Here is a 27278-nt window from a genome sequence, read left to right on the forward strand (position 1 = left end):
GAGTCTACGCCACGTTTGAAACGGGGTAGACCATTAGGTTCCAAAGATAAGAATCCTCGGAAAACAAAAGGTGCAAAACAGACCAAGGCTAAAGGAATTATAAAAAAACCAGACATTGTTGTCACGGAAACTCCTAAGGCACCAAGTGAGACTCAGGACGCTGAACCTCAAGAGCCTGAAGGAGTTGACAACAATGAGATCTCAATAAACTATATTATGTCTGGAATTCAATGGAACCAAAAAGATGTCGACATTGATGATATATTTTTATACAAGGTAGCACTTGAAATAAATGAGGATCATGAGCCCACATCTATATTAGAGTGCACTCAAAGCAAAGATTGGCTTAAATGGAAAGAAGCCATTGATGTGGAATTAAACTCTTTAAAGAAGAGAAGTGTGTTTGGTCCGACCTTAAAGATAACACCAGAAATTAAACCAGTTGGACACAAATGGGTCTTTGTAAGACAGAGAAATGAGAAAAACGAGATTGTGAGATACAAAGCAAGGCTCATAGCACAAGGATTCTCTCAAAGACCTGGCATAGATTATGAGGAGACATACTCCCCTGTGATGGATGCAACGACTTTTAGATATCTAATAAGTCTGGCCGTAAGAGAAAGTTTAGATTTGCGGTTAATGGATGTTGTAACTGCATATCTATACAGTCCACTGGATAATAAAATTTATATGAGATTACCAAAGGGTATAGAGCTCAAAGATAAGAAGGGTTCTAGAGACCAATACTGCATAAGGCTAGACAAATCGCTTTATGGACTGAGACAGAGTGGTCGAATGTGGTATAACCGGCTAAGTGAATATTTAGCTAAGGAAGGTTATAGGAATGACCCGATCATTCCGTGTATATTCATAAAGAAGTTCGCGAATAAGGGATTTGTGATAATAGCAGTATATGTGGATGATTTAAACATCCTCGGAACCTCTGGGGAAATCGCCCAAACTGTAGAATATCTCAAGAAAGAATTTGAGATGAAAGACCTAGGCAAGACAAAATTCTGTTTGGGATTGCAGCTTGAGTACATAAACAATGGGATCTTTGTGCATCAAAAGGCATACACAGAAAAGGTACTCAAGAGGTTTAATATGGAGCAAGCACACTCATTGACTAGCCCAATGGTTGTGAGAAGTGTAGAAGTGGATAAAGATCCATTTGCTCCTAAGAAGGACAATGAAGAAATTCTTGATCCTGAAGTGCCTTACCTCAGTGCTATAGGAGCATTAATGTTCTTGGCTAGCCACACTAGACCAGACATATGCTTTGCAGTGAACCTTCTGGCAAGATATAGTTCTTGTCCGACCATAAGGCACTGGAATGGTATTAAACATGTTCTGCGTTACCTACAAGGAACGACAGATTTTGGTTTATTTTATACTAACCATAACAAAGAAGGTTTAGTTGGTTTTGCTGATGCAGGTTATCTATCCGACCCACACAATGGTAAGTCACAAACAGGTTATGTGTTTACACACGGTGGTACTGCGATCTCTTGGCGTTCTATGAAGCAGAGTCTTGTTGCTACATCCTCAAATCACGCGGAGATCCTAGCCATACATGAAGCCAGCCGTGAGTGTGTTTGGTTGCGGTCCATGACTCAGCATATACGAGCAGACAGTGGCATGGACAAAGACAAATCAGCAACAGTCATCTATGAAGACAATACAGCCTGCATCGCACAACTCAAGTACATCAAGGGAGATCGGACGAAGCACATCCTGCCGAAGTTCTTCTACACACATGAACTACAAAAGGCCGGAGAAGTTCAAGTGGTGCAAGTTCAGTCATGCGACAACTCAGCCGATCTCTTTACCAAGGCACTACCGACAACAACATTCAGGAAGCTCACGCACCAGATTGGAATGCGGAGGCTTAAGGACCTGGAGTGATGTTTGGAACAGAGGGAGCAATGTGTGCTGTACTCTTTTTCCTTCACTAAGGTTTTGTCCCAATGGGTTTTCCTGGTAAGGTTTTAATGAGGCAGCATCCCCTAAGCACATTGCTGCGTTCCCGTCCAACACAGGTACGGTCATATCATCCAAGGGGGAGTGTTGTAAAACACTTAGTGGACTCCATCGACCGGTCCATTATCCAGTCCGTCTATACTCGGCCTATTGGCCATACTCAGTCCGCGCGCATTAGGCCCATTAGCCGAAGCCCGTCGGCGATAACATTAGTATGTCGGTTTATAGCTTAGGACTTGTAACACTATATATATGTTGTAACCTCGATTCACTATCAATAATAAGAACAAGAGATTTCTCCTAAACTCTCTAGTTTGACAACATTATTAAAAATTAGGAACTTCCACGGTTTATGAAACAAATAAAAATAAAAATATTACGTGGTTTACCTAATATAGCTGTATATATTAAAAACTACTACTATATGTAAATGGTACGAGGTGTACCGTATTTATAATTGTATACCCATCATAAAAATTAAAAATAATACCGAAAAGCAATAATACTTTTTTTTTTGTTCTTTCAGTTTTGTCGTACTACTTTCTCTAATCACTGATACCTTTTTTAACTACTCCCCCATTACCCACTAATTTGTGTTTGTGTCCATCAATCAGTCCTTATAATTATACATTTTAGTACAAACTTTTAGAGTATAAACTATTAATTCGTTATCCTTGTTTCATGTATTAATTCGTTATCCTAATTATAAACTTAATCTTATAGGGAAAAATAGGTTATTCTCTCGCAAAAGATCATACCAGCAGCACATATAAACATATACATAAAAGATCGCGTATGTGAATATCAGTGAAGTCACCGGGCGGTTCTGTGCAATGTGCATCATTGACATTGACTTTATGTATCGCGTTTTCCACCCGTTAACATAACTATCATTTGGTCCCCTCATGAAAAGAAGAGAACTCTCGTATTCATTACAGTTTTAGTTTAGTATAAAAAAACACATGAGGAAATGAGGAAGTTCACATAGACGTTGGTCTGGACTAGATAAGGCTCACCGGTGGAGTTTCCCAAGAACTCGAAATCGAATTCGTTGTGGTTAGGACCATCGGAAGACATCTGAAAACATTGTAAAACAATCCTAGTTTGACGAGTGTGAAACGTTTTTTTGCCACATCAGCAAGGGTGATTTTTGGGCGATTACAAAGGCGATCTAGGGTTTTCGTCGGCTACCCGGTGAGCCGCCGTTGGTGGTTTGGGTGATGGTGGAGAACGTTCCAGTGGTTCCGTCTCCGGTTGAAAATCAGGATGAGGAAAGGGTGGTTTTGAATGTTGACGCTGCGGTCCCAAAATCTTATGCGAAGGCTCTCGGTAGTAAGCCTGGTCTATCTAAATTTGATGTTGAGGTCTCTGTGATTGATGGTAAAGCTACAGTGGAGGTTCCAGATGCTGTGCTCCAGGATTCAATCCCTCTGTGGGAGGATTTTCTTATTGGTCGATTTCCTTCGGATGCTCTTCATGTTGCCAAGATTCATGTAATTGTGAATAAGATTTGGAATTTGGGGGACAAAAATATTAAGATTGATGTGTTTGGTGTCAATGCGACTACTGTCAAGTTTCGCATCCGTAATGGTTCGGCTAGGTTGCGGGCTCTGCGAAGAGGTATGTGGAATATATGTGGGTTGCCAATGGTTGTTTCAAAGTGGACTCCTATTGTGGAGGAAGCCCAACCTCCGATTACGTCAATGTCTCTCTGGGTTGTTATCAAAAATGTTCCCCATTCGTTGTTCACGTGGAAGGGTCTCAGCTATTTAGCTAGTCCGGTTGGTGAACCTAAGCGGCTGCATCAGGATACTGAGCTGGTAACTGATTTCGAGAAAGCAAAGGTTTTTGTTGAGGTAGATCTTTCAGTGGAGTTACCAAGGAAATGTTTTTTTTTAGTATTAAAGGCCATGAAGTTTGTGTTGAGTATGAGTACCCATGGCTCCCTGACCGCTGTGGGTTTTGTCAGAAGTGGGGTCACTCTATTTTGAGGGGTGCCTTGTCAAATTGGGGAGATCTCAATCCAAAGGGGTGACTACACCTCCAACCGTGGTTGCATCTTCACCAGTGGCTGTGGGCGCTGCTCCGGCTCTCAAGGAGGTTGTTCTCCGGTCTCCTTGTGCTTCTGAGCTTGGTCATGTAGTGAACAAGGTACAAGATTCAGGTGTGGCTGAAGCAGCTTTGGATACATCAGTGGTGATGCAACAGGATGTTGTTGACTCTGTTGTCAATGGAGACATTACAGATACTGCGGCCGAATGGACAGAAGTAAGAGGTTCTGGGAGTCGTGTTTCCCACTCTGCTAGTAAGAAACTCGAGTTTAGTCAAGCTCGAATTGACTCTCCTACTCGGTTCGATGTTCTCAAGGACGCTGCTGAGGAGGGTGAGTTCGTTCCAGAAGTGGAGCAATATGCGGTTGTCCACACTGAGCGGCCTCTGGTTTCATCGGGGGCACCACCAATAGTGGTGAAGGCAGCGGAGCTGAAGCAAGGCTCCACAACTGTCCCTTAAAGGCCAAACTTGCCCCGTAACTCGAAGAGTTCACATAAATATCTTTCAGAAACTGCTCAGTCTGCGAAGGGTACTGCCTCTCGCAACTCAACAAAGCGGAACCCCAAACTCCACTGATCATGTCTGGTTTCCTCTAGAACATTTGTGGTTTAAATAAGTCAAGTAAGCAGAATGTTATCAGAGAATGGGTTCGGCGCCAAGGTTTTCATTTTGGTTGTGTTGTTGAAACGAAGATTAAAGAGCACAGGATTGGTAGAGTAATGCGGAGGACATTTGGTAATTGGAATCTAATCTCTAATTATGAGTTTAGTAGATTGGCCAGATTATGGGTGTTGAGTGACCCTCATACCAAGATGAGGGTTTTGTATAAAAGTGGTCAAGTTATTACTTGTGAGGTGCAGCTTCCGGGTAGTACTGAGTTATTTTGGTGTTCATTTGTTTATGCTTTTAACACTGTGGAGGAGAGACAGGAACTTTGGCACAACATTAAGCAACAACAAGATCTCGCTTTGCTTCACGGTAAGGTGTGGCTTGTCTTTGGCTATTTTAATGAAACGGTCGACATATCTGACCACTCGAATAGTGATATGACTCCTTTTGTGACTTCGGGGATGCGAGATTTCATGGAAGTGATTAGATATTGTTCTTTCCTTGAGCTAAAGGTTCACGGTCCGGTTTTCACGTGGTCAAATAAACGTGACAGTGGTCTCATTTACAAGAAGTTAGATAGAGTTTTGCACAATGTGCAATGGTCTACCATTTATCCTCTTTCTTACTATGTGATGGAGTCGGGAGGGTGCTCAGATCATCTTCGTGGGAAGATTTATTTGGACCCTACAGCTCATAAACCAAAGAGCCCTTTTAAGTTCACGAATGTGATGGCTACTCAGGATGAGTTTTTGCCTCTGTTGGAAGACTATTGGCAGCCCTTGCCAGGTTTGTACCCATCTACCTCGGCTTTGTTTCGTCTATCAAAGAAGCTCAAGGGTTTGAAGCCTTCTCTCCGTGAGCTTGGTCGTACCAAGTTGTCAAATATTTATGGTCGAGCAGCTGATGCTTATGAGGATCTGTGTGCAAAGCAGCTAGTCTCTTTATCCACCCCTTCACCACTGGCCACCATGGCTGAATCTGTTGCATTGACTCGTTGGGAGAGAGTGTCTGCACTTGAAGAAGCTTATCTACGACAGCGTTCTAAGTTGCATTGGCTGCAAGTGGGTGACAAAAATAATAAGGCCTTCTATAATGCCATTAGAGAGCGTTTGGCTCAGAATTTGATTCAGGAGGTGGTGGATCCACATGGTGTGTCTCTCACAAAGCTGGAGGACATTTAAGCTGAGGGTGTCAGATTTTTTAGTCAGTTGTTAACTACCACTCCCACGGAGTTCACAGGGATGTCAGTGGAGACTCTTTGTCGCCTACTGCCATTCCGGTGCACTCCTGAAGATCAGTCTCAGTTGCTTTTGGCGGTATCAGAGGAGGAGGTGAAGCGGGTTCTCTTCTCTATGCCTCTAAATAAATCTCCTGGCCCTGATGGGTTCACTGTTGAGTTTTTCCAAGCTGTTTGGCCTGTTGTTGGCGCTAATCTCACCAATGTGGTTCAATCTTTTTTCCAGTTTGGGTTTCTTCCAACTGGTGTGAATATGACAATTTTGGCACTTATCCCAAAGGTCCAGGACTCTTGTGAGATGAAGGATTATAGGCCGATTTCTTGCTGTAATGTCATTTACAAGCTCATCTCTAAGCTTTTAGCGGATCGCTTGCAGACAATCCTCCCTAGTTTTATAGCTCCAAACCAATCAGCGTTTATTAAAGATAGGCTTCTGATGGAGAATTTATTGCTTGCTACTGAGTTGGTAAAGGATTATCACAAGGAGGATGTGTCCTCTCGTTGTGCGATGAAGATTGATATATCCAAAGCGTTTGATTCGATGCAGTGGCAGTTTCTGTTTAATGTTCTTGACGCTCTGAACCTTCCGGAGCAGTTTACTCATTGGATTCGCCTCTGTGTCACTTCGGCTTCTTTTTCTGTTCAGATAAACGGGGAGTTGGCTGGGTTTTTTAAGAGTACGAGAGGGCTGAGGCAAGGGTGTTCTCTATCCCCATACTTGTTCGTGATATGTATGAATGTGCTCTCTGCTTTGTTAGATAAAGCATCTGTTGACAGGAAGTTTGGTTATCACCCTCGTTGTAGGGGCCTTGGTTTAACCCATCTTTGTTTTGCGGATGACATTATGGTCTTCTCTGATGGTGAGATCTCCTCTATGGAGGGAATTCTGGAGGTTTTTTGGGAATTTGAAGCAGCTTTGGGACTAAGTATTAGTCTACCAAAGTCCACTTTATTCTTGGCTGGTGTCTCTCCTAATACGCGTCAGGCGGTTTTAGCTCAATTTCCTTTTGCTAGTGGCACTTTACCGGTCTGTTACCTGGGTCTTCCTCTGCTCACTAAACGGATGTCTCTCTCTGACTGTCTCCCTCTTATTGAAAAGATTCGCAGCCGAATAGGCTCTTGACAGAGTCGGTTTCTCTCATTTGCAGACCGGTTGCAACTGTTGCAGTTGGTGATATCCAGTCTCACGAATTTCTGGATCTCTGCGTTTAGGCTGCCTAGTGCGTGTGTTCAAGAGATTGAACGCATTTGCTCTGCGTTTCTTTGGTCAGGTCCGGAGCTCAGTACCAGAAAAAGTAAAGTTGCATGGATTGACGTTTGCTTACCCAAGTCAAAGGGTGGTCTAGGCTTGCGGTCGTTAGTAGAGGCTAATAAGGTGAGCTGTTTCAAACTTATCTGGCGGCTTGTTTCTTGTAACACATCTTTATGGGTTAACTGGGTGAAACGTGAACTGCTCCGCTCTGCTTCTTTTTGGTCGATCCCTGCTAACACCACTCAGGGTAGTTGGATGTGGAGGAAACTTTTGAAGTTTAGACCTTAGGCTAAGTTTTTTCCTCTATGGTTGTTCATAATGGTCAGCAAACATCTTTCTGGTACGATCACTGGTGTCCGCTGGGAAGGTTGTTTGACGTTTTGGGCAATCGGGGTTTTATCTCTCTTGGTATCCCTGCCGCCGCCACGGTAGCCTCAGTCCTTGCGTCTCACCGTAGACGCACTCATCGTGATCAGTTTCTAAATGATATTGAATTAGAGATTGACCACCTTCGCTCTAGTAACACATCGCGAGCTTCCTCTCCGGCCATGGATGTCGCCTTATGGCGCCACTCCACCGGTAAGCTCCTCCCTCGATTTTCATCCTCAGACACATGGTTGCAAATCCGTCAACCAAAGCCACGGGTTCCTTGGTTCAAAGTGGTCTGGTATGTTGGAGCTGTTCCCAAATTCTCTTTTATGCTTTGGCTGGCAGTCAAGAATCGACTTACAACAGGAGATGGTATGGTGTTATGGAATAGAGGTGTTGCCACGTCCTGTGGTTTTTGCCAAGCTCCGTTGGAGACCTTAGAGCATCTCTTTTTTGGATGTTCTTACTCCTCTCGGATTTGGGCGGGGCTAACTCGCAACCTTCTTCGTCATCACTACACCTCTCAATTCACCCAGTTACTTCCGCTTCTCTCCTCCTCTATCTTCAATGGAGCTACTCGCTTTCTTCTGCGTTTCATTTTTCAGGCTGCAATCCACACCATCTGGTGCGAGAGAAACAAAAGACGGCATGGGGAGCATCCCACTTCTGCGGCTCAACTTACCCGGACTCTTGATCGCATAGTACGCAACAGGCTGCTCTCTCTTCAAAGCCTCACTCCTCACAAGCTGAAGGATGGGCTCCAAGTCTGGCTTCAATTACGTGTTTAGTTTACTTCTTCTTGTTTTTTCAACACATTCTTTAAACATAGGATGCATTCACTGTACAAAGGACTTTTTTTGATCTGAATAAAATTTAACATTCATTCACAAAAAAAAAAAGAAGAGAACTTACTATAACTGAAGCCTCAAGGTTAAAAAAAAGAAGCACTCTTCATATAATAATAGGAGCCAGGAGGTACATAAGGACATGATTACTGGTAAATTCTCTAAGAGTTGCTCAATATATAGTATTTTAATATTTATTATAAAAATTAATTAAAAAAATAATTTGGTCCATTAATAGTTGGCCAGCTGTATAGAAACGGTTCTACAGATGCTTGTGGGGGTAACGTTTCCATTCTCTCTCCTTATTTTTCTCATCCTCTCTCTTTTTTTACTAATATTTAATTATTATTAATTAAAGAGTAATTCAAAGAGAACCCACCAGTAATCATGGTCTAAGGAAGGGATTGCTCTGGTGAAACAAAATTACAAAATCTCGATGTAGTTCTAATTCTCCATTACATCATTCTATCGGTCATGACTTGAATTAAATTAAGTTGACCCAATAATCTTAACCTATTTTGACACTCTTAGTATAATATTAGATACTTTTAGTCATCTATACTATTTTTGTAGCAGTTTTTGTTCAAAAATATTTTTTGGAAAATTTTTACATTTAATGCATTGATTTTAATATTAGTTACCAAAACTTCAAAATTAATTATAGGTAGGATTTAAAAAAATAAGGAAATCTTTCTACCTCATTCAAACATAAATATATGATTTTCTTTCATTTTTATTTGAATTATATTTAAATTATCTTGAATTATCCTATAATACATTTAGTTAATAAAAATTGTGATTTTTTTCCTGCATATGATGTAATACAAAATTTTAAAAACGGACATATATTACTCAATTGATGAATAAAAAATATGGGTACAATATCCAACATCGTCTAAAAAATTGGACAATGGTTTAGAGTCATACTATAAAAGAGACCAAAAAGATTCTGAATACAAATGAGTAGAAACCTTGATTTATTAGACATTCAAACTTTAAAAACTTTTATTTGGTTTATTCCAGTTTTTTATTTTAAAGATTTTTAATATGAAAAATATTTAAAACTTTTAAAAAGTTAAATATGATAAATATTATACCGTAGATACACAATAAATATTAAAAATTAAGATGATATAGTGTGATCTCGGGACGGGGTTATATAGCGGAACGAGTTTTATCGATATTTATATAAATTAAAAAATATCATTAATTGGGTGTTACAAGGGTAAAACATCATTTCATTATTTTGTTATCACTGTCAGTATCAGAGAATAGACATATCTAATTAAATTAATTAAATAAATATTGTGTAAAAAATAAATTATATTGCGGTATTATAGGAGTTATTTAACAATTATTATATAATTATAACATATTTAACCAACAAATACAACTTATAATTTAAATATTTTAGTTATAAATAATTTTGCTACGCGGTGTACCGTGGGTCCTAATCTAGTTATCTATTAAAACAAAAGTTAACTAGAACATTAGATAATTTTATATATTTTATTCATTTTTTTCTATATTTTATTAATTTCATAATATTGATGAGAATTCAGTTAAAACTTATTGCAAACATCAATAAAAATTCAGCTAGATGGGGAAGTGTCTTTAGTCAAGTGGTTACAGCACCACCTCTGCGACCGATCCCACCGGAGCTCGACTCCACTAAGTTGCGTTACCCCGCGTAATAGGGTTTGACTATGAATCGGGCCTTGTCGATTCAATGATGACAAAAAAAAAATTCAGCTAGATACAACCAGATTTCTCAGTTACTATTTTAAATCCAAAATTTAGAATATAGTTCTAATCCTCCACTACATCATCCTACGGTAAGTTGAGAAATCATTTGAAAGGATTTTTTTTGGTTTATGGATTTAGAAATCTAATAAAGCACTGTTGTTATTGAACTTTTGATTTTAAAATTGGAAAAAATGTCATAAAAATCTCCACCTTTTAAATTTGAGACATTTTAATCACCAACTTTTAGGATGCCATTTTAAGCACAAATTTTATGTTGATATGACAATAAAATAGCAAAGTTTTATTGACCACGCCGTTTTAGGCATGACGTTTATTAAATTCCTAACCCTAGAAAAAACTCCCAAATTTTCTCTATAATACCAACATCTCTTATGCAATTTCTCTGTTCCAATGAGTTCAAGTTCAAGCTTTGACACATCTGGTTGCGTCGGTTTGTGTGGTGTGTCATTGATGATGTAAAGAGAATTTAGGGTTTTCTTTATAGTGTTATAGATTTGTGAAATTATAATCGATTTGGGGATTTAGTTTCTTCAGTTTGATAAACGATGTTGTTTTTGACGTTAAAAACGTGGTCGTCTATGCAGAACGGTAGCAGATTATGTATAATTTACCCTATTTTTGAAATATTTAACAGAGAACAAACGTGGTGTCTAAAACGGCAAGGTCAACAAATTAAACTTTGCTATTTTATAGCCAAATCAATGGAAAATTTATGATTAAAATAACATCTTGAAAGTTGGTGATTAAAACATCCTAAATTTGAAAGTTGAGGATTTTTACGACATTTTTTCCTTTTAAAATTATTGTTCGAATATTATATATTCATTAATGTTTAAATATTAGTTAAAATATGTATTGTTTGATCACTGATTGTTATTCAAATTTTTAAATTTACAGAATGTTTTAAATGTATTTAAAATTATTTGAAAAATAATATTATTAAAACATGTTACAGTACATTCAAATTCATATATTTAACATTAAAATTAACAAAAAAAATTCAAATATGAATAAAAAAAGAATTTGGTTCAGCTTTTTGTTGGGTTTTCGTTACGGAAGATAGATTGGGACTTGGGAGTCATGAGTTGGAGAACTGAGAGAGATGGAACCACCACCAGCTGCTCGTGTAGCGACGCCGATGATGGCCGATTGTAGCCACAGCGTCAACATCATCTGCGAGGATACAGTACTTCAGTCCTTTGTCAGCCACCTCTCGGCCGCTTTACGCAGGGAAGGCATCTCTGTGTTTGTGGATGCGTGCGGATTGCAGGAAATCAGATCCTTCTCCGTCGAACAGAATCAGACGGTGTTGACAGATGGAGCTAGGGTTTTCGTGGTGGTTATTTCCGACGAGAGGGAGTTAGACGATCCTCTGTTCTTTGAGGTTATCAAGGGTTGGAGAAACAACAGCCACGTGGTGGTTCCAGTGTTCTACGGCCTCGATCCATTGACCCAAGTTGACGGGTGGGCAAATACTTGGCTGGAGTTCGAAAATTTAACCAGCCACCATTCAAGGTTCCTTATACATATATTGCTTCTTTTACACCCTTTACATAATCATTTGCTGGTAATGTTGTTAAGAGATTAGTTTGTGTATTTGCATTGATTTGATAATTCAGTCACAGTCAATGTATCTAAAATTTTGGTTCGATTAGTCTCTTTAGTTTCACTTAAAAAGAGGTTAAGAACTTGAGTTAAAATGATACATTGTGGGTTTTTTTTCTTTCTTTGGGTAGGATCTCAAACAATAAGGTACTTACGGACTCCGAACTAGTGGAAGAGATCGTAAGAGATGTTTATGGGAAGCTTTATCCTACAGAACGAGTTGGAATTTACTCGAGGCTACTAGAGATAGAAGAGTTGCTTTACAAGCAACATAGTAGGGACGTCCGAAGCATAGGAATTTGGGGTATGCCTGGCATAGGCAAGACCACGCTTGCTAAAGCAGTCTTTAATCACATGTCCACTGATTATGATGCTTCTTGCTTCATTGAAAATTTTGACGAAGCGTTTCATAAGGAAGGACTCCACGGTTTGTTCAAAGAAAGAATTGGTAAACTTCTGATGGAAGAGTTTGACATAAAGAGTTTGTGTATCATGAGACCGAGCCTCCATAGAGACAAACTATACGACAAAAGGATTCTTCTTGTTCTAGATGATGTTTGCGATTCTTTGGCTGCAGAGTCCTTTCTTAAAAGGCTTGATTGGTTTGGTCCCGGAAGCCTTACCATCATAACCTCCATAGATAAACAAGTGTTTGCGTTTTGTCAGATCTATCATATATACAAGGTTCAAGGTTTAAATACACACGAGGCTCTGCAGCTATTTTCCCAAAGCGCATTTGGAAGAAACGAGCCAGAGAAGAATGACATGGAACTGTCGATGAAGGTGGTTGACTATGTTAATGGAAACCCGTTAGCTCTCAGCATTTACGGCCGAGAGCTAGTGGGGAAGAAGTCAGAAATGGAGACTGCATTTTTCGAGCTAAAGCAATGTCTTCCCCTAAAGATTCAGGATGTGCTTAAAAACGCTTATAGTTCACTTAGCGACGATGAGAAGAACATTGTTTTGGACATTGCTTTTTTCTTCAAGGGAGAAACGGTCAACTATGTGGTGCAAATGCTTGAGGGATGTCATTACTTTCCACGCGTCACAATCGATGTTCTTGTGGACAAGTGTGTGTTAACTATTTCAGAAAGCACTGTGCAAATGAATAATCTGATCCAAGACTCATGTCAAGAAATCTTCAATGGAGAAACTGAGAGCTGCGCCAGAATGTGGGAACCTTCCAGAATCAGATATCTGCTAGAATATGATGAACTTGAAGCAAGTGGTGAAACCAACGCAACGCCTAAATGTGGTCTGGTCCGTCAAATTCTACTATATATGCATTACCTAAGTTGCTCTATTAAGGCGAGCCTAACGTATTGATCCATCAATTTTTCTTGTTCTCTCAGGTCGCTGAACACATCGTAAGCATAATCCTGGACACTTCAAACTTGAAATTCGATGTCAAGCACGATGCATTCAAGAATATGTTCAATCTCAAATTCCTGAAGATATACAGTTCATGCTCTCAATATACTTCTGGACTCAAATTTCCGAAGGGCCTCGATTCTCTTCCTTGTGAGCTAAGGCTCCTCCACTGGGAGAGCTACCCCATGCAATCCTTGCCTCAAGATTTTGACTGTCGGCACCTTGTTGAGCTCAGTATGCCTTACAGCCAGCTCCACAAACTCGGGGCAAGAATCAAGGTAGGCTAAGTCTGGATATTTAATCTGCAACCTCACTTAAAACATTACTGTGTCATTCATTTTCAATTTTATTATATTTTCAGGACCTCAAGATGCTAAAGAGGCTCATTCTTTGTCACTCTTTGCAGCTAGTTGAATGTGACATACTAATATATGCTCAAAATATCGAGCTAATTGATCTTCAAGGTTGTACAGGATTACAAAGATTTCCAGACACAAGTCAATTACAAAATCTCCGGGTTGTAAATCTCTCAGGTTGCACAGGGATCCAAAGTTTTTCAGGGGTTCCACCAAATATAGAGGAATTACATCTCCAAGGAACTCATATAAGGGAAATTCCAATATCCAATGCGACCCTCTCCCCCAAGGTTAAGCTGGACAGGAAAAAGCTTTTGAATCTTCTAGAAAACTTCTCGGATGTTGAGCATATCGATTTGGAGTGTGTAACAAATCTAGCTAAAGTTACCTCATATAATCAAGGTATGAGCAAGCTTGTCTGCTTGAATATGAAATATTGCTCCCATTTGCGAAGCCTTCCTGACATGGTCAGTTTAGAATCTCTCGAAGTTCTTTATCTATCTGGCTGTTCAGAGCTTGAGGAAATTAAGGATTTCCCAAGAAACTTGAGAAAACTATATCTTGGTGGCACCGCCATAGTAGAATTGCCACAGCTTCCCAAAAGTTTAGAATTCTTGAATGCTCATGGTTGTAAGCATTTGAAGTCAATTAATTTGAATTTTGAGCAGCTTCCTAGGCACTTCATCTTCAGTAATTGTTTCAAATTATCTTCACAAGTGAACGCTAAGCTCTTAGAGAAAGGTCTGGTACCAAGTTTAGCAAGAGCAAAAGAAGAGGTTTTTGCAATTTTTCTATGGCTCTCTTTCAGACGTGCATATATTCTCATGCACACATGTAAACTCATTACATTTGGCCTTTGCTTGAACAGGAACTCATCAAAGCACCTGAAGCCATCATCTGTATTCCTATAGACGCACGTCAGAGATCCTCCTTTCGCTTGCAAGCAGGTCCAAATGCAATGCAAGACTTACGTCCGTGGATGCGAAAACCTATCTCAGGCTTTGGTATGTCAGTTGTAGTATCATTTCAAGATGATTACCACAATGACGTAGGCCTTCGCATTAGATGTGTAGCTACATGGAAGACCAGGAACAACCGGCCTGATAGAATAATACAGAGATATTTTCAATGTTGGGCTCCTACTGAAGCTCCAAAAGTTGAAGAAGATCACATATTTGTCTTCTATGACACCAAACTGCATCCTAGTGATGGTGAAGAAAACCACATCAATCTGTGGGCTCATGAAGTCAAATTTGAATTCCACACAGTGAGTGGGGAAAACAATCCTCTAGGTGCTAGTTGCAAGGTGACTGAATGTGGTGTCGAGGTAATTACGGCTCCATCAGGTGATACTATTAACATTATTGAGGAGGAGGATACTCAGCCTAGAAAGTCAGTGGAAACTATAAACATTATTGAGGAGGAAGATACTCTGCCCACAAAACCAGAGGAAACTATAAACATTATTGAGGAGGAGGATACTCTGCCCACGAAGCCAGAGGAAACAAATCGTTCTCTTTCATCTAGCGAACCACAGAATATTTTTAGTATGCCTAGTAAGGTAGGTGGTTTTCCCCTGTCGTCCAAAAACTTTAAATTTAGTAGAAGGCGCCCCAGAGCGTTAGGGCATTAATAGAGAGTCAAAGGAGATAGAAGAAAGAAATTATGCGTTAGGAAAGGCATTAATAGAGTCAAAAGGAGAACATGCGTTAGAAAAATCCCTAATAATCTCAAAGGAGATACTGTAGAAAAGACATAGCAAGCGAACGAATATAGACAAATAAAGTAAGAAAAAAATAGTGTCAAAAGTAAGGGTTAAAAGAAAGCAAGTGAATGGTGAATCCTCTTAGGTAACATGGGATTTTCCATTACGCCCGGTTTGTTATTCTCTGTGTTCTCGGTTTGTTAATGTTTTGTTTAATGAATGATCTCTCAAAGTTTCCTTACAAATGGATTTTACAGGGTGAGAAAGAAGAATGTGCCTATTTCATAAGAACCGGTCATTGTAAATTCGGTTCAGCCTGTCGGTATCACCATCCTGTATCTCCTGCTGTACAAGCTCCATCCGTTCCTCCAACGCAGCAATACGGAGTAGTTCTACCAAGGCCTCAGCTTTTACCAGGCTCATATGTTCCAAGCCCTTACGTTTACGGTCCAATGGTTCTTCGCCCCGGTATGGCCCCATTCTCGGGCTGGAACCCTCACCCGGTAATGCTCTAAAGAATTCGTATTCGTTTTAATTATTCTTTCTCTCTATTGTTATGGGGTTTACTAAGTGCAATACCTTGGCCTGGGACTCAGCCTTCAATGGGAACCAGCTCTGTTTATGGAATTCCCTCGTTATCTCCTGTAGCTGCATTTCGATCCTATCCATCTTCTACCGATATTTCAAATAAAGAACAAACTTTTCCTCAGCGGCCTGAACAACCCGAGTGTCAATACTTTATGAGAACCGGAAATTGTAAATTCGGATCCTCTTGCAAATTTCATCATCCTATGAAAGCAGCATCGCCCAAGGCCATTGGCCTTCCACTTCGTCCTGTAAGTCTTATATATTAGCTTATATACCCCATTAATACATGAAAATTTCCTTCATGAAATGCTCATGATCAAGAGTAGAGTTTTAGTGATGACATATGAGAAGTTCATATCGAAACTCTCTGTTTCTTGATGTGATCAAGATTCAAGAAACTCTTTTTTTTTTTCTCACCTACATTTGTCGCGCCACAAAAACAACTCAGTGGTAGATTTATCATATTTCGACATTTAAGTTTTTTTTTTTTTGCAATTTCATTCTTCTTTCTATAGCTACTACAGTATTATGCATCTGATAACAAAAAGAAAGCTAATAGTAATGACTTTTGCAGGGAGTAGCGCCATGCAGTCACTTTGCAAAACACGGGATTTGCAAGTTTGGCCCTGCCTGCAAATTTGACCACTCCATGGGCTCTTCTTCACTAAGACACAACCCATCCACTTCTTCACTCACGGACATGCCCGTTGCGCCTTACCCTACGGGGTCCTCTCCGCTCGGTAAGCTAGCTCCATCATCATACTCGTCTGACCAACGCACGGAGATTCTCTCTTCCAGCTCTATTAAAGCTATAACCACAACTGGTGGCTCAGAAACTGTGGGCTCTGGAGCCGTGGCTGATTCTGTGTGGGGCGCAAAAAAATTCTATAATTAGTAATAATAAATTATATAAAATAACTATTTAATAAATTACCTTTAATGTATTTAAAACATGAACTCCAAAAAGTCATCAAATTTTTAAGAAATACTAGGATAGTATCTACGCTACACTGCGGGTTGATTTTTGCTGTTTTTTTTTATTATTTTGTTGTGTTTTTTGCTTTTGTTATTTTTTTTTAATTTGGTTGTGTAGTATTTTTTCTTATATTGTTTTGTTTTTGTTGTTTTTTTGTGTTTTGTTTTTGTAGGATTTTTTTGTATTTTGTTGGTCATTTTGGTTTTTTTTAATTGATATTTACTGTTCTTGTTTGTTTTGGTTTTGTTGTTTTTTGGTTTTTTTTGTTTTTTTTACTTTAGTATGTGAATATTCAATTTGGAAACATAAAAGGGCTTGTTGTCTCAAAAATTAAAAATCATAGAAGGCCTTTGGGCCGGCCCAGTATTGTAGAGTAAGATATGTATCTATATATACATTTTTGGAGATATTTAGCAAATAAATCTTGAAGTTAGAACTCAATTACAAGCATGCCATTGACATTAAATAATTAATTTAATAAACAAATTAATTTTATCTATATTCGATTTTTTTTATAGAAACTAAGTGTTTTAAAAGGTAACAAACATAATTGTAAATGTATACAAATTTTATTTCTTTATTTTATAAAGAAGTGAATGAAGAGGTTCACCCCTAGGTGGTGAACCCAAGTATTGTTTTTTACTTGATAACAATTTGAAAATTGATTTAATAAAAAATGACTTTTAGCCTCATATACTATATTTTACTTTCACGGGTTTCGTATGATGAGTTTTTGCGGATTAAAAATCTTTGAACATGTTGTGTGATCCGCCTAACATGGCGGTTTGAACTATAGAACCAACACTAAAATTATTAGTTTATTTCATATACTATAGATTTGTAGTCATAGTCTAGAAAATTAACTTATAAATTATTTAGTATATGAACTACCAAAATATTACACATACTACAACATATTCTTAATATTCAAAAAAAAAAAAAATTGTATACACATAAAAATATACACTAAAATACCATATAGGCATATACCTCTGTTTAATTATAGAAAATAAAACTAAGTGTTTCAAAATTTTGTATTCTATCTAATAACAAATTTAATGTAATTAGGTTCTAAACTGTATAAAATGTAAGAAGAAGAAAAAACATACTAAACAAAATTATAAATTAATGTATTTTAAAAGTTAATTAATTAAGAATTTGAAAACTAAATATATATATATATATATATATATATACAGTTTTAGAGACATTTAGCAAATAAATCATGAAGTTAGAACCTATTTACAAGCATGCCGTTGACATTAAATAATTAATTTAATAAACAAATTAATTTTACCTATATTCGCTTTTTTTATAGAAACTAAGTGTTTTAAAATGTAACAAACATAATTGTAAATGTATACAGATTTTATTTCTTTATTTTATAAGAAGGTGAATGAAGAGGTTCACCCCTAGGAGGTGAATCCAAGTATCCTACTATATTAATTGAGAAGTACAAATATGAAACTAACCTTAAAATGTGTAAAAAATTACATTCAATTGCCAATAGAAAAAATTAATTAAGCTTAATTAACTAATTTAAATAAATATAATTAAATTAAAAATAAAAAAAACTCATATATCAATTATTAAAAAATCTAAAAAAATCTACAAAAATATTTTCTCTCTCTAATAAATTATGGATGAAATTACTAATTATTTTAAAAAAAATATATATAAACTAATCAGAATTTTAAAAACTAAGACTTTATATCCAAGTATACAGTACAATTGTTTTTAATAACTAAATTCGAAGATTTTATTAAGATTTCAAATTATGATTCTCCTATCATCTTTATTTTATTTTATTTACAAATTGTTTAGAATTTTCATATAATACTTATAACTAATAAAATGCATATTTTTCTGCATATTTTGTGATTTGTATTTTTTAAAACAAAGATATATTACTCAATGTATGAAAATGTGCGTTTTAATTTCCACATTGGCGGGTTGCTAAAACTAAATTTATATAGATAATAAATTAATAATTTTCATTTACTCACAATTATAATATTAAAATTACGATTTTATATTTCACAAAATATGATGCAAATATAAAAAATAAACAATATAAAACTGTAATAATATGTCAAAAATAATATACTATAATATTCTAAAATAATTAGTATTCAAATAGACTAATAGATTTACATAACAATTAAAAATAAATATTATCTCAAACAAAATAATTAAAAAAAACAATAATTTTTATTAATATATTATAATTTTTTTTTTTAAATGTTGATCAAAGCTTATAACAGCTCATCACATAAAACTTATACGGGTTATCAAAGTCGGATTTTCCTTCTTGTATAAAATTATTTGGTACAATGGATCAGTTATTGATAATTTAACACAAAATGATGAATAATCATACAGGGTAAGATGGTTTTGTTGATTAATTGTTCACTATCAGGTGATAACAATTGAACTAAGGGAAAAAAGTGTTCAGCATGGAGATCACAAACCACAAAGAATTAAACTGGAAGTTGAATGGAATAGCACAACAACAAAAAAAATGTGCACAGAAGCGTACTGGAGAAAAGAATTTAGAGAAGAGGAGCGCCATTTACAATAACAGTGACAATCAGAGAAAGAGATAACAAAAAACCGAGTCGGAGTCAACGTGAAGCCAAAATATAGAATTCCCGTGAACCATGAATGCTTGGCTGGAAAGAAACAAATATCTCTAATACATACTGGCCATGGTAACATTGGATCTACATGTTTCATCAAATTCCCGTGTACGTTCTTGCATAACTAAAATAAGAAATCCCAAAGCAGAATATATATCAACTTTAGAAGAAGCAGAATATATATATATATATATATATATATATATATATATATATATAAATGAGTTTAACATCAAACGAAACCAAACATAACAAAATCAGGTGACTTTTCTCTCTCTTCTCTCTCCCTTCTCTCTAAAAACCCTAGTCTTTCTTGCTGTCGTTTGCCTCTCCGGCTTGCCCTTCCGGCGCCGGAGAGGGCTCCTCTTTGTTTTTTAAGTAGTCTTTCGCCGGCGTCTCTCTTTTCCTGAGTTTGCGGCTGTCCTCCGTCCGTTTCTGGGCTCAAGGTAGGTGGTTTTCAGAGTAGATCTGGCGCGTGGCAACGACGAGAAGTTTATGGTGGTCGCCGGAGTTTCCTCGAGACTCGTGGGTGTGAGGACAGCTCCGATCTGGGTGTTCTCTTCGGCGGATCTGGGTTGAGCGTCTCGTCAAGCGTCGATGGCTCTGGTGGGTTTTGGCTTTGATGAGTGTCGGGGTCTGAGATCTCCTTCTTGGATGTTCTCAGAGATCAGTTTCAGGTGGTCTTGGTCATCAGTTTCGCAGATCTCCCCTTCTCCAGTCGGTTCGGTTGCTTGCTTCTTCGTGTTTGGTTTCGTCAGGTGAGTGTGTTCTGGGCTGTGCTTAAGTTTAGGTCTTGGCATACAACTAGAAGGCAGGGGTAAGCAAGGTTCTTTCTCCGGCGGCGGTGGTGTGGGATTCCCCCATTTGATGCGGCTGTGGCGGTGTGGATCCTTTTGGATGGTGAGGAAACCCTTGTGGTTAACTCCTGGTAGAAGACGCCAGAGGTTTCCCGAAGGTGTTTTTCTCGCAGCTCAACATTCAATTGACCACTACGGTTCGCGGCGGAAGTCAGTGGGGGTTTGGTGGGTTTCGCTGCTCGTCTTGGAGGTCAGTTCTAGATCCCTTGGATCTAGTAGGCGGTTGCGGGTTCCAATCCTTATTTTCTGGATTGAGCAACCAGTTTGTTAGAGATCGCCGTGTTTTACTACTTACTCCGGACCGGTTGTTGGGTTCCTTGCTTGGAAATAACAGAGATCACCATATATGGAGATGGGGGTTAGCTCTGAGTGTGTTCGGTTGCTAGGCATGGGACCGTCACCGTAGAGCCTGCTGTCGGTGGTTAGAACAGGCCGGGAGATCTGTTCCGGGTCAGGTGAGACGTTGAAGGTTGAACCGGAGTTGGATTTCGAATGCTTCCGATAAGGGTTCACTTCAGTGTCTCTGCCGCAAAGGAGTGGGTCTCGCATTCGCCGGGATTACTGTTCCGATCACTGCTGCAGGTCACGTTCAATTCAGCAGGAGAAGATCTTATTTCTGTTAATGGGCCGATTTCATGTTATTTCCATTTTGTACCTGTCCAATATTGTATGTTCCAAGGCCTTGCCCAATTAAAATTGGGAAGACCCATTCGTAAATATAAAAAAAATTTATTAAATCATGCATCTTTAACTACAATGAGAAACTTAAGATTACTTCAATGGACAGTCCCATAAAATTAGACATGCCGTGATTTTATTCCTTTGTTTGTGTGGTACACATACACAACAAGTACTGATCGATCTATGAGAAAAAGAGAGTGAAAAAAAAAAGAGAATCGGATTCAAAAACTGAAACAAAATTATAGGAAACCCGATCGCATAATCTAAAAAACCTATGAGAGAGCAGAGAAGAAGAACCCTAGGGTGTGGGGGGGGGGGAATTAGAGAAAAACGGATCCGAAAATCAAAGAGATGGTGAAACAGTAAAGCATAACGAAATCGAAGAAGAGAAATCAAATGGGGAAGCTGACCTTAGAGAAGATGATGATGATAATGGAGAAGGGGGTTTGCTTGTGGGGATAGTGTATCTCTCTCTCGCAGCAGTTGGGTAGACGAAAGCAAATCGGCGACAGAGAGAAGAACAAATTGAAAAATAGAAAAACGACAGACGAAGGAGCAGAAAGACAAAACACGGTTTGCTTCAATTTTCTTTAGTACACGTATGACTAAATTTAGATGAGCTGTATTAATGTTATAATTTGATAGGTAGTTGATTTTTACTGAGGTGTCAACACCTGCTTCAATACATAAGCTGATGTGTCAAGCAAGGAAAGCAGCACATTGTGTTTTTACATTGTGTTTATAAAGTAGAATTAAATTATAACTAAATATGTTTCTTTACACAGCTTTGACTTCATTAATAGAAATATAAACAAAAGCGTTTTAACAATCCGATAAAATATAAAAATCGTTAAATAGGTTTTGTTTGTTTTGTCACATGAGAAAGTTACTCTAGAGAGCCATCTTAGCTTGTGTTGCATCAAGTTCATCTTCCTTTGTAGGAAGACTGGGTTGTACACGGACTTGAGCTTTTGGAGCGGTTGTTATTGGGCTGAAGAAGTTGCTCTTCTAGCTCCGCTGATGTCTCATGTGCAGCCACGAGTTCCCCAAAATCCAACCCGGAGTTGACTAATTCGTCATATCTACCAAAATGCAGTCAACGTTGTGCAAGAAATCCACTTGATGGGTTACGAGCAATATGGTCTTGCCTTTCATAGCTCCTCTTACACAATTCTATACCAAAACATCACAATAACAAAAATCAACGCAACATTTTTACCTTTTAATACATGAAAGAGTTTTTATTTTTCTATCCCTTGTTACCTTGAATATATCTGAACCGGTATGAGCATCCAGCCATCCACTGCGCTAAAAACATTGTCGAGCAAGTATACAATGCATTCCTGATAGACCGCACGAGAGAGATGTATACGCTGCTTCTGCCCTCCGCTGAGGTTGATACTGCGTTCCCCAATCTCAGTCTGACCGCCAAACTCCATAATTTGTAGGTCTTTGTCAAGGCAACAGAGATTGATAACTTCTCCGTACTTTGTATCTAACCATTGGAAGACCAAACAAGATGTTGTCTTGAACAGTCCCGTTTTCGATCCATGATAAATAACCTGTGCTCCTAAAAACCCTCACTTAAAAATAAACGAATCAATCAAATGTTCCGAGTGTTAGTTCTCTAATTCCCCAAACTACATAAACAAAAAAAATTCAGCACCTGCCCTGTTGTAAAACCTGATCAAATCTTGACCAATACGAACACGAATCGAATGCAAGACGCACGAATAGAACTTGAGAGAACTTGTAAAGAAGAAGAGAAAGAGGCGACACATGATTTAACGAGTTCACGTTTCCGATGAGGAAACGCTACGTCTCGCTGGAGTTAACTTCTCTGGTAATCCACTAGAACAATGATCTGATCCGATTACAAAGCTCTCACTTCTCTCTCTCTCTGAAACTGATTCTATCACTCTCTCAACTCAGCTTAACAAGATCTAACAACCTTTTAATCGAGATTAAGAGAAGATAAGAGATAGAGACTAGGAAGACGGATCTACCCTCGGCTGTTTGTAACAACCTCCATCTGTGCCACTCACACGTGACTCTCCCACGTGCTAACTTTGAGCTTGTATCTAACCCTCTCATACACCGAGAGTCTTCTCCACACTTAAGCTTTTCTTGTAGTTGAAACTGAGTCATAACACTTCAATTCTCCACCTTGACTCTGATTCTACTACTATGCTTCAGCTTGTCTAGTCTTGGATTACCTCCCTCCGGAACTTGAGTTCAACCACTCCAATTTCTTGAGCTTAACCGCTCCACCCTGAGTTCAACCACTCAGTCACCGAGCTCAACCGCTCCACCCTGAGTTCAACCACTCAGAAGAAAAAACTTAAGAACCTCAGAAACCTGTAACCCGGAGCATTTCTAATGCTCCATCCAACTTATCCACCGGAAGTACTTTAGTAAAGATATCAGTTGGATTGCATTCACTAGCAATCTTTATCACCTTAACTTTGCCTTCAGCAATGATATCTCTGATGAAATGCAATCGAATATCTATATGCTTGGTTTTCTCATGATGAACCGAGTTTTTCGCCAAAGAGATAGCACTTTGAGAATCAGAGTGTACCTCAACAAAACCCTGAGAGAATCCAAGCTCAGCCGCTAATCCTTTAAGCCAAATAACCTCTTTCACAGCTTCTGTTAAAGCCATATACTCAGCCTCTGTTGATGAGAGAGATACCACCTTCTGTAGTCTTGACTTCCAACTGATAGTATTCCCTCCTGCTGTAAAAACATAACCAGTGGTAGACCTTCTGGTACCACCATCACCTGCATGATCCGAATCACAATATCCTCGCAACACAAAATCACCTTGCTTCCTGAAACACAAACTTCTTTTCTCCGATCCTCTTATGTACCTCAAGACCCACTTGACCGCCTCCCAGTGACTCTTAAGAGGTCTTCCCATGTATCTGCTGATAACTCCAACAGGATACGCCAGGTCCGGTCGAGTGCCTATCATCGCATACATAACACTGCCTACAGCATTAGCATAAGGAACTACCTTCATCCTACCAGATTGTTCTTCATATTCTTTATCTGTTGTTGCCTTCAACTTGAAATGAGCTCCCATTGGTGTAGCTACTGACTTAGCCTCATCCATCTGAAAAGTTTTCAACACCTTCTTCACATAGCCTTCCTGAGACAAGACCAATGTACCTGCACCGCGATCTCGAATAATCTCCATGCCCAAAATCTTTTTGGCATCTCCCAAATCTTTCATCTCGAACTCCTGACTTAGCAATCCTTTAACTCCTGAACATGACTCTTACTCACGGATGCTATCAACTTATCATCGACGTATAATAGAAGATATACGTACAATCCATTTTCCAGCACTCTCCAATAAACACAACTGTCATAGGCACTTCTATTATAACCTATGCCTTTCATGAAATCATCAAATCTCAAATTCCACTGCCTAGGAGACTGCTTAAGACCATATAAAGATTTCTTGAGAAAACATACCCGATCAGGATGGCTTCCATCTTCAAAACCCTCCGGTTGAGCCATCACAATATCTTCCTCTAAGAAACCATGTAAGAACGCCGTCTTTACATCCATCTGTTGAAGTTCCATGTCGAACTGCACCACCATTGATAACAAATATCGAATTGAAACATGTTTAACTACTGGTGCAAAGATCTCAGAGTAGTCTACTCCCTCTTTCTGTGTATAACCCTTCGCAACTAGACGAGCTTTGAACCTCGGAGCTTCAACACCAGGAATACCAGGTTTTCTCGTGTAAACCCATCTACAACCAATCACTTTCGCATTCTCCGGCTTATCTCCAAGGTCCCAAGTATGGTTCTTCTTCATAGAAACCATTTCCTCCTTCATAGCATCATTCCACTTCTCCCAGTCAGGATCTAACAATGCTTCCTTATAGGATCCTGGCTCTGATCTTCCTCCATCTTCAGTGTAATAGGCAAAACCCACCATATTAGACTCACTATACTTCTTGTTAGCCTTGATTGCTCTTTTCCCTCTATCTTTGACTAACTGGTAATCACTTAAGTCCTCCTCTCCCTCAGATTCTACAGTTTCTTCTTTAGCCATAGACTCTCGTTGATTCTGTGACGACTCTCCTTTGTCTAAAGTCTTTTCCACAGGAATATCAGTTTCTTGTAAAACTCCACCTTGATCAAGCAAGTCTGAAAGCATTTTTTGATTCTGTAGATCCAAGTTGTGAGCATCAAACTGCGAACCATCTTTAGCATCCTTGTACATAACTTCTTCCCTGAAGATAACATTTCGACTTATAACACATCTTCCCTCTTCAGGAACCCATACCTTGTACCCTTTAACACCTTCAGGATAACTTGTAAAATAACCCTTCTTAGCTCTAGGATTCAACTTTCCTTGATCCGCATGAACATAGACTAAACAACCAAATTTCCTGAGTGAGCTCAGATCTGGCAACCTCGAAGTCCATCTTTCTTCTGGGAGATCACATTCGACAGCTGTGGAAGGTGACCTATTAATCAAATATACAGCTGTAGAAGCTGCTTCTGCCCAGAACTTCTTCTCCATACCACTCTCGCTAAGCATACTTCTCACCTTATCCATTATGGTACGGTTCATCCTTTCAGCAACTCCGTTTTGCTGAGGAGTATAAGCACAAGTCCTGTGTCTTACAATACCCTCTTCCTTGCAAAACTTATCAAAATACTGATTACAGTATTCTAAACCATTGTCAGTCCTCAGCTTCTTAACCTTTTTCTCGGATTGAGTCTCCACCATTTTCTTCCAATCCACAAATTTCTCAAATGCTTCATCTTTTCTCTTCAGTAAATAAATCCACGTCTTCCTCGAGAAATCATCAATAAATGATATGAAATACTGACAGTTCCCCAACGACATTGGATTATGTGGAGACCCCCACAAATCAGAATGAACATACCCCAATTTTTCTTTCGTAACATGCTGAGCCGGTGAGAAACTAACCCTGTGATTCTTCCCAAACATGCAGTTATCACAAAACTTCAAATCCCTGATGACATCTCTCTTAAGACAACCTTTCTTCACCAAAACTTCGAGTCCTCTCTGACTCATATGACCGAGACGGCTGTGCCATAATTATGTCTCGTCTTTTGACAACTCCGAAGAATTAGACTCGGCAATCTCTGTTTCTCCTTGCAGAATATAAAGAGTATCTCTCTTTTTACCTTTCAAAATAGTTGAACATCCCTTATTCACCTTTAGAATACCATCTTTAGATTTGAACCAACATCCCTTATCCTCCAGGGTTCCCAGGGATATCAAATTCCTGGACGTAGATGGCATGTACCTGACATCTGTTAGCACCACAAACGTACCACTTGAATCTTGGATCTTCACACTGCCAATTCCCTTAACCTGTGACAAAGTATCGTTTCCCATTTTTACGTATCCCGACTGAACTTCTTTAAAATCATAAAGCCAGTCTCGCCTAGGAGTCATATGAAACGAACATCCCGTATCCAGAACCCACTCATCAGTTTTACAGCTAGACGTAGCAAGGCTCTCATCTACCGCCATTAAAACCATAGCAGAATCTGCTTCACTTTTAGACTTTGCTAAACCAGCTTCTCCCTTTTCAGAACCTTGAGTCTTTCCTTTATTCTTCTCAATCCACTTGAAACATTGTTTCTTGAAGTGACCTTACTTGCCACAAATCCAGCACACTCTCTTACCATCCTTAGACTTAGATCAAGACCTTCCTCTACCTTTGTTGCTCTGACCATTATACTTTTCCTCAGACCTTTCTCTCGCAAAATGTCCCTCCGAAACTGACTTACTGTTCTGAGCCACCTCTCTTTCTTTATCTCGTGCAGCTACCATCAACATCATCCAGTCTCAATTTTTCTCTACCAGTACTATACTTCAATGTCTCAACCAGACTATCAAACCTAGCAGGTAAAGAGCTTAGCAAGATTATAGCCTGTACCTCGTCAGAAACTTCGATCTGTAAATGATTAAGATCTGCAACTATCTTCAAGAAATCGTCAATATTATCATCGATCTTTTTATTCTCTTGCATCTTAAATGTGTAGAAATTCAACTGTGAATACACACGATGCGGAAGAGACGTTGGCATAAACATCTTATCCAACATTGACCAAGCCTCTGCTGCGGTTTCACAAAGCTCAATGTTCCTTAAAACTTTATCCGCAACATTCAAGAAGATAACGTTCTTCGCTTTATCACACCGCTCCAATCTTGCTGCATCATCCGCCTCACGTTTCTTTTTCTTTTCCGGATCTTGTTCTTCTTCCTCCGTGAGAGGCAGAGATGAAACCTTCTCAATCAACACGTCTTTTAACCCGATCACACTCAGATGAGCTTGAATCCTTGTCTTCCACAAAGAGAAATCCCCCGAACCATCGAACACC

General features: G+C 38.8%; 2 protein-coding genes across 4 annotated transcripts; both read left to right on the forward strand.

Moving 5' to 3' along the window:
• The first annotated feature begins 2814 nt into the window (after window positions 1–2814).
• Window positions 2815–8398, forward strand: LOC147918608 (uncharacterized). The gene has a single exon (XM_087504768.1). The coding sequence runs from the start codon at window positions 3201–3203 to the stop codon at window positions 3969–3971; it is 771 nt and encodes a 256-aa protein (XP_087360894.1). The 5' UTR covers window positions 2815–3200; the 3' UTR covers window positions 3972–8398.
• Window positions 8399–11113: 2715 nt separating this feature from the next.
• On the forward strand, window positions 11114–16746 carry LOC104770106 (protein DA1-related 4-like). Of its 3 annotated transcripts, none has more exons than XM_087506647.1 (8): window positions 11114–11626; window positions 11848–12976; window positions 13069–13365; window positions 13449–14219; window positions 14312–15004; window positions 15406–15651; window positions 15745–15984; window positions 16311–16746. In XM_087506647.1, the coding sequence occupies exons 1-8, from the start codon at window positions 11214–11216 to the stop codon at window positions 16629–16631; spliced, it is 4110 nt and encodes a 1369-aa protein (XP_087362773.1). In that variant the 5' UTR covers window positions 11114–11213; the 3' UTR covers window positions 16632–16746. The 3 variants fall into 3 exon arrangements, 2 of the variants coding, with proteins under 2 accessions (XP_087362773.1, XP_087362774.1); XR_015594108.1 differs by having other exon boundaries at window positions 11142–11626; window positions 13449–13845; XM_087506648.1 differs by having other exon boundaries at window positions 11142–11626; window positions 11848–12971.
• The last annotated feature ends 10532 nt before the right edge of the window (window positions 16747–27278 follow it).

Source organism: Camelina sativa, chromosome 20 (assembly GCF_030686135.1).
Source record: "Camelina sativa cultivar CO46 ecotype springtype chromosome 20, ASM3068613v1".
Lineage (NCBI taxonomy): Eukaryota > Viridiplantae > Streptophyta > Magnoliopsida > Brassicales > Brassicaceae > Camelina > Camelina sativa.

Bases quoted from the DNA above. Each gene is read 5' to 3' on its own strand.
- LOC147918608 (XM_087504768.1), top strand. From the start codon at position 3,201: ATGGTGGAGAACGTTCCAGTGGTTCCGTCTCCGGTTGAAAATCAGGAT.
- LOC104770106 (XM_087506647.1), top strand. From the start codon at position 11,214: ATGGAACCACCACCAGCTGCTCGTGTAGCGACGCCGATGATGGCCGAT. The intron at 11,627-11,847 runs GTTCCTTATACA...TTCTTTGGGTAG, and splicing joins TTAACCAGCCACCATTCAAG to GATCTCAAACAATAAGGTAC. The intron at 15,985-16,310 runs GTAAGTCTTATA...TGACTTTTGCAG, and splicing joins TTGGCCTTCCACTTCGTCCT to GGAGTAGCGCCATGCAGTCA.